We start from the raw sequence: 12,350 nt of genomic DNA, 5'->3' as shown, positions 1-12,350 counted from the left end.
TTGCGTATTCGTAAGCAACTATTATGTGTACTACAAATGTATTTTCCAGGGTGACTGCCATTTCAACTTTCTGCGTTTAAATAATTTGCCGTTTTGGCGATTAAGTTCAGTTTACGAGCATTCTTTTGCTATTTATGAGAATGAATATGCTCAAATATTGCTTTGTCTTTACATATTTGCACCCTGAACTGGATATCGTTGTCTACCACGAAGTTGGTAACAACCAGAAGAAGGCATTGTACACCACATAATACCATATATATGTATGTTCATACATATATAAATATGTACATAAATGATCAGTGTGACGATCTGAGTCAATTTAGCCATGTCTGCGTGTATATATCGGCAAAGAAGTGCCCTAGTTTTTGAGATATCGTCCTGAAATTGTGTACGGGTCTTTTCCTTCACAAGAAGCTGCTCATATCTCGAAACCGCCAATATCGGACCAATCTAGCATATAGTTGACATACAAACTGAAAAATCCAAAAGATTTTTTTGTATGAAAAACTATTTTATTTGTTAAAGTATCCCCACTAACTTTGTCTTGAATTATTACCAAAGACAATGTTATAATTTTTGAAGAAATTTTCCAGTTCTTGTTTGAAAAGCTTTTTATTTAAGAAGATATCTTGACGAAATATGGTAAGTATGTATATAAGTAAAGTTTTCAGTAAATGTCTCATTAACCACATATTAAATTTCGCCTATATGAAACGCTAAATCATATTACTTTTACCGTGCGATTCTGTAACTTGAGACAGTCTCAAGTCCTTTCATTATTCAGAAATGTTTTTACACTTGAATGAAAATAAATATGTCGATAACAAATATTAAATTTTCTATAACATAGTCAAAACACATAGTAATTATCAATGAAAATAAAAATATATGTTGACTTTGTTTCATAATATTTACGAAATTTATGTAAAATTGATTTATTTTTAACCTTTTCGTGTTTGAGTTGCTTACAAAATATAAAGAAACGACAATCGATTAATATCTATGATGATCTCTATTCAGTATATTCAAAATGGCAGACAAGAGTTCGTTTTAGTTTTGTGACCTGCTAACTACCAGGTCTCAATATTTTGAGACTAACGCTAGAGACTGTTTAGTGAATAGTAACTAGTCTCAAATTGAGACTTTGCCTCAAAATGTCTCAAATAGAGACTAGAGACTGGTTACAGAATCCCGCTATTAACCTCATTTGGTCACATAAGCAGTAATAATTTTCTTGGAACACTGTTTCCCTGAACATTGACAGATCCGATCATACCATAACTAACGTGACACAGCACGTAGCGTACTTAGTAAGCATTACCTCATAAAATATGGAATACTACTGTAAAACAAGCATACATACATATATTGAGTGTTGTTGTGAACATAATACACAACATAAACATTGCGCAAAAGTAATGAAAAAACTCGCACAACTGGTTTCGAATTTGTTACGAAAAGACGCAAAGCAAAACGCAAAAGTATTTGACAAAAAAGTCAAAAGCTGCGCTCAGCAATCAACCAGAAAGCATTAGACAAAGAGCAGGCGAAGATAAATACCACAAAAACTAGAAAAAATACATAAAAACGAGTAACAGGCTCCACCCGAGGGGAATCCGGTTCCCACATCATAACAATTGCGTTCCCACTCAAACAACTGACAGACCGCCAGCCGTATGGGCGTTCGGATCCATAGCAATTGAGCGGCAAATTTCATTGAAAACAAGCACTGACTAAAAACTCAAATGAAAACAAATTTATTTTGGGATAAAAGTTGTTTACCATAAGCAAATGGTGACACATTCCGCCACTGGTGGGGGTCGTGAGTGAAAGTTCTTTGGGTTTGGCACTTTTTCCTCGCTGTTCCACTCAAAACAAATCTGTCTAGCGCTTACTCGAGCGTGCTGCTTTACTGTGTATGACAATCATATTATTTACGCATACTTTTTTGTTTTGTTTGTGTGTAGTTGTGCGCTTAGTAATGCCAGCAGCTAGCTATTCAGTAATCCAGTTCGACGCTTGGGTACCCATGCCGCCACAGTTGCGCCCGTGTCGTGCTGCTTATAAGACGTCTTTAACGCAGTGTTCTCTCAGGTTAGCCAAAAATGAAGTGTGGTGTTGTTTTGTTTGATAAAAGAAATTCTATTCTTCTTTTTAACAAGAATTTTTTTTAATGTTTTCAAAATAGTATTTTTGTCTTAAGTTAACAGTTTTAAAAAATATTAAAACTTTAAAATATTGAAAGTTCGTTAAGTTGAAAGTGTTTGAATTTAATTTATTAAAACGTTTGAAGAAAATGTATTGTTAATGTCAAATTTTAAAGCGATTTTTGGTTTTTTCTAAATTAATGTTTTACACAAATACGTTTATTTTTTTCGCAACGCTTTCTTTGTTTAGCAAATATATTATAAAAAAAAATAAGTTTATTAAATAAATCTCAGTAAATTTTTTTGTTAATAATAAAAAATTAATATAAAATTAAAAACCTAAAACAAATTTATAAAACGAATAATAAAGATTTTTACTATCAATACTTTTCCTTTTTAAAAATATTAAAACAATAAAGTTAATAAAAAAAACTAGTTTAATGAAAAGAGGTTAATTAATTTTTTTTAAAAGGAAACTAATTAAAAAAAAATTCATTTATAAAATAAAGTTTCATACCAAATTTTTATTATCAAGACCTTTCCTTTTTTTAAAATGTTAATTATTTTTTTTTATAAATAATAAGAAAAGTTAAATTAAAACTAGAAAAGGAATTATTTCATATTATCAATACTTTCTTTCTTTTAATAAAAATTTTACCACAAAAAAAAGTGCAAAAAAAATTAAAAACCAAGTCTATTAAAAAAATAACGGACACATACGAACGCCAAAAATAAAAAAATTAAAAAAATTAAAACAAAATAAATTTATAAAAAAATGAATACCCAAATCTTTATTATCAACACATTTTTTAAAAAAAATGTTTAAGCAAAAAAAAAAATTTAGAAAAATATTAAATTAAAATTAGAAACAAAATAAATTTATAAAAAAATGAATACCCAAATCTTTATTATCAACACATTTTTTAAAAAAAATGTTTAAGCAAAAAAAAAAATTTAGAAAAATATTAAATTAAAATTAGAAACAAAATAAATTTATAAAAAAATGAATACCCAAATCTTTATTATCAACACATTTTTTAAAAAAAATGTTTAAGCAAAAAAAAAAATTTAGAAAAATATTAAATTAAAATTAGAAACAAAATAAATTTATAAAAAAATGAATACCCAAATCTTTATTATCAACACATTTTTTAAAAAAAATGTTTAAGCAAAAAAAAAAATTTAGAAAAATATTAAATTTAAATGTATTATTTAATTAAAAATGTTAAATTAAAATTAAAAAAAAATTAAATTTAATACAAAAAGGTTTATTAAAAAAATTAATAAAATTTCCTAAAACATGTTGAACAATATGACTTAGTTTTTCTCTTAATATTTTAATAGGAAATTTTTTTTATTTATTTTTTCAATACCATTTTTTTATTGTATGCTTTATTTCATGCCCTTCATTTTTTAAAAATTTTATTATTCAACTTAATTTGGTTAGAATTTCTCGCCATTATTTTCTATATACATCTGTACATACTTAAGTCGTTATAAATTAAAAAAAAATTATTGACATATGCATATAAATATGTATATGTATATATATATATAGTATATTTATATATATGTCAATATTTTTTTTTATATATATATATATATTTATATATACATATGTAATATATAATCTTAAATTTCGGCCTTATTATTATTGCTTTCATATAGATTTTTTACACAAACAATTCAAAACAATTAACAAAACAAAAATGGTTTCTGCTGTAAAATCATTGTTGGCTATTGCCGTTATCGCCAGTGTTGCATGTTCAGGTGAGTTCAAACTTTTTACTGCTAATAACACCAAAAATAATTATACGTAGCATTAAACTTACCATATATAGAATTCATTTATATTATGAAAATTACGTGTCACATTTTGTCCGGGGTAAACTCCTTAACTACTGAAGCGATTTTAGTAAAATTTAGCACACTGTGTTCAGCTTGAACCAACTTAAAAGATAAGACAGTTTATACAAGTATAATAATTATGTTATATATAAAACAAATCTTAAATAAAATAGATATAGTTGTAAACCTAAGCGCAAAACAATTCTTGACAAGTGCTCAAAATTAAAAAGAAAAATATTAAAAATATTATAATAATTATAATTATCAGCATAAGGCCATGAAAAATTAATTTTTTTTTTTTCATTGACAAATATTTGTATCAAAAATTTCAAGAATTGGAAATAAAGTACAATAACTTAGATTCTTACGCCGGCAATAACGTTTTCGTCTATATTCTTTAAATAATAATTTCATTGTATAGAATAATTTGTTATAACCGAACTTAATGTACATACATATGTATGTATACCCTATCTCGCCTATAATCGCTTAAGCGGTGTCTACGGCAACAAAGAAGAAGAAGCCACAACAACGTGCGACCGCATCTACTAAAAATGCAAAAATAAAATTATATGTAATGTTTTAAATTAAAATATGTATACCATCTGATCAAATTTGACTCGGATTTGGAAACGATCAATACGTCGAAACTGCCCAATATTCCAGCGAATGTCGCTCCAAAAATGAGCCTTCGGTTTCGGCAAGCAAGTCCTAATTGGTGATAAATAAGGCAAACATATTTTTATTTGATTACGGCGTTATCGTTCCGCATGGTTAATACTCGTAAGCATAATACTTGTTCGTTTTAAGGCGTTTGCGTGAAGCAACTAGTCGTGAACGTCCCGATATCTGGGCAGAAAGTTCATGGATTTCTCACCACAATGAAGCGCCAGCTTATTCTAGCATGATTGTGACTGACATTTTGGCCAAACACGCAGGGAGAGTCAACGCACAGCCACCATATTCGCCAAATTTGGCTGCCTGTGACTACTTTCAACTTTCAAAACCGCAAAAGTCACTATAGGGTATACGAGATGATCCGACGATCCCTTGAAACTATTAAAAATCATGCGCTGAAGGTACTGTGAGCCATCGCATACACTCCTTATACTAAATCTCATAACAAGTGGATGGAAAATTGTATTAAGCCTTGATATGCTTCTATTGGCTGAAAGGTATTTTAAAGGCGTTTCATTAAAATACGTGACATTCTTGTTTTTTTTGATTAGTCAAATTTGTTTATATGGTTTTTTATAAGATCTTCGACGCGTCTTTCTGGATATTACAAACTTCGTGACAAACCCTCTTATTTATATGTATAAATACATATATGTATATATATTTCTTCATAACTTAAACACATATTGTAATTATGTAAAATTTTTCATAATTCAGTAAAAAGATTTGTTTACGCTTAGCTGAGCCACCGAATTGAGCAAATTATAATAATTCACATTGCTTTGACCTTACACTGCTATGCGCATTTCACATCACCTCCAATATATAAGCTTATATAACTATATATGATGTATATATGTACTATATGTATTCTGTATGAACTATATATAAGTATATAGTATATAATATTTGTATATATATATTTAATTATGTATATTCCACAACGGCTTAGGTGTAGTCAGAGGCATGAACAAATTACTATTTTAAATATCTTTTTGTCAGTAAATTATTTTGATTTATGTTCTTATCATCATTAAATAAGATTTCCACTTGCCTTGACAAAAGTTTGAAAAACAAAAATTAAATAAATTTAAAGGTAAAAGCTGTTTGCTTTGATCCAGTTCGAAGCAAAGCTCCTTGCGTTAAGGCGTTACATGGGTTTCTTCGGGTAAAAAACACATTTTTTCAAAATTTTTTTTCATTTAAAAAAACTAAATATTTTTTTAGAATTTTTATTGTTACAAACATACACTATCAACAAAGTAATTTTGAAATTTTTTGAAAAAAATATTTTAAACTCGGCCATGGCGACGCACCATTTCCGGTGATCCCTCGGTAAAAAGATGCGCCCGCGTTGGCAGAATAACTCCTCACAGGATCATCTAAATTGAAAAAATACATGTTTTAGTTAAAGCCTTAACTTAGATTTTGGACGAAGGAAAAAACTGAAAATTGGAGTTTTGGTAAACCTTTTTACAAAAAAACTAAAATTTCTGTGAAAATTTCGCGACAATTTTTTTTTATTAATTGAAATCGAAAAAAAAAATTAAATAAAGTCGAAAAATACTTAAAGAACTGTAACTCAAAGACCTGTGAAAATTTCACAAAGATCGATTAAGGATCACTCGAAAATCTTGCCAACCGACTTCCAAAACACAAGTTCTCAAGGCTGTATTTTCGAGACTATTACTCGGATCAACTTGAAAATTAAGTACAATATTCTAAATGCCGTAAAATTTTTTAAAATAATAAAAAAATGGTTCATTGAAACCCATGGAACCCCATTACCATCATTAATCCTTGGAGATTCATCTAAAATCTGTCGAACAAAAAATAAGTTTATTGGTAGATAATCAGTGCCTAATCAAAGCTTTTTTTTAACATAATCGCGGCTTCAGTAAAATTTCTTCTTGATTTTCGAAAAGAAAACAATTTAAACTAAAAAATTTTCGCGCTACAGTGGTGATCAGTTCAAAAGGCATAGTTTTGAGTAAAAATCATTTGAAGTTTTACTCGAACGGTCCAGAGTGCCCCAGAACCTTTTGCTAATTATTGAATTTGTCGAAGAGTACTTGTCGGATTTACTTTAAATTTTCATAGAATATTACTAAGCTCCTGCCTTTAAGCAAATACAAAAATAAATCGGTTTTTTCTTTTTTAAGTCTGACTACTCCTAACCCCATATTCTACCAAGCTTTCCACCCGGAGTATGCAGTTACTGCATTCAAATAATAATAATATGAATACTAATTTATTTATGTATATGTATGTATATATTATAAGAAAATACAATTCTATAGTAAGTGCCATCAATAACAGCTAACGCTTCTTCTCTCTCCACAGCCTTTGCCGTGCAATGCTACATCTGCGACTCGGTCACCAATCCCAAGTGCGGTCAGAAATTCGAGGCCAGCGATGACATGAAATACGATTGCGCACGCGTATCGCCGCCGCGCTTCCTGCAGAACTTCTTCAACGTGCACAACGCCACCGGCTGCATGAGGAAGGTGCTCGACAGTAAGTAATGGATATCCGAAAACAGAAATGAAAAAAAACATGTGGGAAAAAATACCGCGTGAATTCGCCTGCAAGACACAAGTAAATAATGTATACATATGTATGTACATGCATTTTTATACATATATGTACAGTGTACGGAAACTTTTTTGATATAAATTATGCCCATTTTAACCTTTAGCTTTAATTTTTTTTATTTGTGTAAAAAATTTTTTTTTTTTGATATGCTAAATTTAATGTTAAATATACATCTTTTGAAATGAAAAGAAAAAGACCACAAAATTTATTCATTTTATAACAAATAAAAGTGTCGTAATTTAATAGAACTAGGTGTATGTAAACTTTATTGGTCCACTGTATGTTTAATACATATGTACATATGTTTGTATGTGTATATTATATTTCACCTTTTCTGATGACACAATTTCTCCAAAAGTCATAAAACGGTGTTTGGTTACAATTTGCGCGCTTGGCATACGCTTTACGTTCGCCAAAGGTGCCATACAAAAAAAAAGCCATGCATACATACCTACATATCGTCACGTAAAATGCAAAACAACGTAACATAAAAAAAAAATCGCTATCAGAAATTATAACCAATATATAATCATTTTATAACCAAAACTCAAATTTTGTTTCAATTTGAGTGGTTTGTTTTGGTGCTTGTCAACTTATGAAAAGTGATGTTACGTTATTTCACTTTTTAAGTGATGATGTATGTATGTATCTAAATAATATCTAAATGCCATACTGACGACTTATTACCAAATATGTCAATGATGTCATGCTCACCTGAAGAAATAGTTAATTTATTTGCAAAATTTACAATTCCTCTCACACGCTAACAATACGTGCATATACATATATATTTACATATATAGGTTTGTACTCTTGTGTATAGGCATTACGGGGGTTTTGTATGTGCTTTGCGCCGCGTCTTTATGTCATCACGACAAACTGTTATTGCGCATTAACTTCTAAGCGAAGCTCCCAAGCAAGCCGAAACCTATAACCGGTTGCAAACATGTTCTTAACGGCGCCTTTGTGCGCTGTAGAATTCTCGTAATTGCATATTTACACACATACTTATTGTCTCTAATTAAAACGAGCATTGCAAATAATTGCGAACTAATCTCTGCAATGCATATTTATTTTGTAAGTGAAATTCTAATTGCATTTAACATGTCAGCTGGTGAGAGTATATATTGTAAGTACCTATATATGTATGTATATATGAAGATACTTTAAGAATGTATAAATACTTATATAGTTTTGGAAAATAATAATAAATAGTAATAGTATGGGTTTGTACCATTTGCGCCGAGGCCTAACCTAAACAAGTTAAAAAGTTTCCATAGAAAACTTGATTTTGATCGATCACTTTCTATGGCAGCTATATGCTATAGTGGTCGGATTTGAAAAAATTTTTCCATGATTTTACCGCTCCTTTAAATAATTACCTGTGCCAAATTTCGTGTAGATATTTTAATAAATAAAAAATAAATAATACCAAGACTTGAGTTGGATCGGTCAGTTTGCATGACAGCTGTATGCTATAGTAGTCCGATTTCAACAATTTTTTCGAAAATTTTAGCGTTGTCTTGGAAATTAATTTTTGCCAAAACTTGTAAAGCTATCTTGTCAAATAAAAAAGTTTTCCATACAAGAACATGAACTGGATCGTCCAGTTTGTATGACAGCTATATGCTAAAGTTATACGATATCAGCGTTTCCGAGAAATAAAAAGCTTCTTACAGAAAAAAGGACACATGCAAAATTTCAGATCGATATCTCAAAAACTGCCTGGAATTTCACATGGATATCTCATAAACAGAGAAAATAGTTCGCACAGACTGACGATTCCTCAGATGGACTTAGCTAAATCGACTCAGCCCGTCATGCATATACTTATGTATGTACATATAACATTTGATAGGGTCTCCGACGTCTCTTTTTGCATGTTACAAATTTCGTGGCAAACATAATATACCCTCTTCAGAGTACAAAAAATCGACCCGCTTTAATCTATATGCTCATATACCGAGTACAAATGTGCGGGTGTGAATATTACTAATTCATATTTAGTGCGTGAAGATCACAATCATCTCAGCAATTCATGGAGCATAACTCAAGCCAAAACTTAATTAAGCGTATAGCTCGTCATTTGAGGTTAATTCCTCATCCCCTTCAATTAAAAGTAATATCAACAAATTTAGCAATTAAACACAAACACCAGAATATGGAATCAAAAGTCTGGCAATCACATATTCAAGTGGCTAAATATTCTGGTCACACATGTTTGATTTGACTTTATGAACTACAAGTCATTATACATACTTATCGACAACTAAAATGCAAAACAACGTATCATCAAAAAATTGAAATTGAGTTTTTCATTGTCACTTCACATTACATATATGTATGTATGTATGTAGCATAAAATTGTCAGCTTCCGCTGTCAGCTACAACCAATATACATGTAACCATTTTATAACCGAAACTAAAATTTTTCTTTAATAAAAGTGGTTTATGTTAAATCGTTTTTTCATCGCCTTTAAACTTATGACAAGTGATGTTACGTTTTTTTGCATTTTAGCTGACGTTATGTATTCTCACATCTACATATGTCATGCGGCTATATAAAGAAATGATATTTTGAAAATTTATTCTGATGCAGTAATCGCTATTTGTTAGCGATTTCGAACGCATGACATATATACCATATATTCATTTATATATATTTCATTTTGGGACAGCTTTACGAAAGCAGACATTCCGCCTTTTAACTATGTATTCCAAATTTCATAATATTTCTTTCTATTTGCCAATTCTTCAACTGATTTTTTCGTAATGCCTATATTTAGCAATTAATTCATTTGTGGATGAGATCATATTGAGGTTAAGTAGTCAGAACTGCAACCATATGGGCGATGAGTTCAACGACATAGTACTTATGTGAATATATGAATATAAGAGTTTATATACTTATGAATAGTTTTAAAATCAGCATCATTTTCTTAAATCTTCTTTACTAAGTATCCAAAACTTAGTGTTCAGTTAAGTCAGATACACTTATATTTGGTTATACCGCCCGGCTGTCATGCCATACATAGACCTACTGTGGCTTAGTAATGCCAAATGGAAGCTTAGTTTAATACGAGCTTTAGTATTCATCATAGAGGAAGTCAACGTTTCTTGCGAGGCTTAGGAGCGACTTTGTATCTAATTTTGATACCTTCTTCATGTTCCTTGAACTGCGAAGCATCTAGATATTTAAGACAAGTTTTAGATAAGACTGGACAAAAGCAGATGAAGTATTCCAGCGTCTTTCTCATACCTACTTCCCTGCCCTTTCTGCATATAAATACCATCGTTACTAATGCTCATCCGGCTAGCATGTGCCGCTAGTAAGTTAAGGCCAATCATGAGTCCAACGACCGTCCTGCAGTCCTTTCGAAATCGTGCGTGATTTTCTTCAAAGCACTAGCAAATGATCTTGACGATCGCGCATGTCTTTAAGGCCTTCCATCCAATCCTAAACTGTCTGTCACACCTTTTGGAAATTTTATCGTGTATCGCATTTAGCTACTTGCGTAATTTGCTGGTTTGGTAGCCAGATGGATGGCACTTTTGGCAATCTCATGAGCTATTGTTTCCCAGAATGCCCTCATGGCCTGCAATCGAGTATATTTCATTTATTCTTTCAGGTAATATAAAAGGAGATTGTTGCCTCAATTTCCGCTCAGCTATTGACGCATTTATATATTGATCGTCTTTATGTTGTTTCCTGGGTTGTTAACTGCATTTCTCAAATGCTTCCTGGCCACAGTCTGGTAGACACTGCAGTATTCCGGAAGCTTGCAAGGTCATCTAAGATTCAGCTTGGAGTAATTGATTCCGGCGCCCCCTCCATTAGCTCTTTTTGATCCGTCTGTGTCCATGTTCTAAGTTCCACGATGATTCCACCAGCCCAAAAAACACACCAAACTATAAATTTAGATGAATGTAATGGTTATTCATGAATAATTTGTAGATATTCTCTTCACCGGAATGAATAGTTTTGTTTATTTATCGCACCACTCAGATGAAAGTGTGCGGAGATGATCATTCAAATTGTACCACGGAAAATCAGCAAACTCACGACGTTTACAGTGGTCCAATGGGGTCCAATCAGTTCTGGAGTGAGAACAGTTTTATACGGATGCAAGCCCAAATACTTTCTCAAAATCCGCCAGATTGTGGTTTGAAATAATCACAATTCTTGAGAACGTCTTGAAATCGACAAATAGCGATCTTCAGCAACACTTGCCAATAATCTCCATTACCTCGAGCGGTTCTTTGTCTTATTGGCTATGTAAAGAAAATGTACGTTCGAAATTTTTAACGAATAGCGAGATGAGATTAGGAATACAGTATTCAAATACATATGTAAATATTCTACATCAAAAACAAATTCCTGAGTAAAACTAAATCGTATAGGGCTTCTCTCTACTTTGTACGGCAAAAAAATAATAATTCAAAGTATTGCCCTCAATGGCAACAGCGGAGTTGTCCAAAAATATTGTTTCATTTCAAGTTTCATAGACAAACAAAAATTATAAAAAAAGTCATCAAAAATATAAAAGCTTTAACTTTTTTCTATCTTTTCAGTTCCCGGACATCCCCAGGTCATCCGTGGCTGCTTCTATGGTGATGTTTCGAATACGCAATCCGGCTGCCAGGCCGATCCCTCTTTGCCATTCGTGAAGCAGTTGTCGTGCGATGTTTGCAGCGGCAATCTCTGCAATGGCTCCAGCGCCACAGCCCCGATAGCCGCCGCCATTGTACTTTTCTTCGCATTGGCACGTATGCTGTCCTAAGTTGTTGGGTCGCCACTGTAATCTGCGCTGTTTGACAAAATACCATACAAAATTTAGTATAAGACCTTAACTTCTCTAGCAAACAGCGTTCTAAATCTCAATACTGTATCCTTAGTGTAGTGTACTCGTAGCTTTGTGCATTTTATTTGATCTTTTTACAATCATTCGGCGGTGGATTGCGCCCGGAATATGCGATTATATGAAAACACACGCAACAAGTGTGTATATTTAAGTGCTCTTGTATGTTTTTAATTTTATTAAATAAAATATGTGTAAATTGTAATTTTTTCTATCAGTA

The 12,350-nt window shown here is 31.3% G+C and overlaps 1 protein-coding gene across 1 annotated transcript; it reads left to right on the top strand.

Annotated features, from left to right (window-relative positions):
- The first annotated feature begins 1,993 nt into the window (after window positions 1–1,993).
- On the top strand, window positions 1,994–12,350 carry LOC120768273. Its single transcript, XM_040094873.1, has 4 exons — window positions 1,994–2,097; window positions 3,819–3,920; window positions 7,020–7,193; window positions 11,844–12,350. Exons 2-4 carry the CDS (start codon window positions 3,860–3,862, stop codon window positions 12,050–12,052), a joined length of 444 nt encoding a protein of 147 aa, XP_039950807.1. The 5' UTR covers window positions 1,994–2,097; window positions 3,819–3,859; the 3' UTR covers window positions 12,053–12,350.

This window comes from Bactrocera tryoni, chromosome 2, assembly GCF_016617805.1.
Source record: "Bactrocera tryoni isolate S06 chromosome 2, CSIRO_BtryS06_freeze2, whole genome shotgun sequence".
Classification (NCBI taxonomy): domain Eukaryota; kingdom Metazoa; phylum Arthropoda; class Insecta; order Diptera; family Tephritidae; genus Bactrocera; species Bactrocera tryoni.
This window is presented reverse-complemented; position numbering and strand designations above follow the sequence as displayed.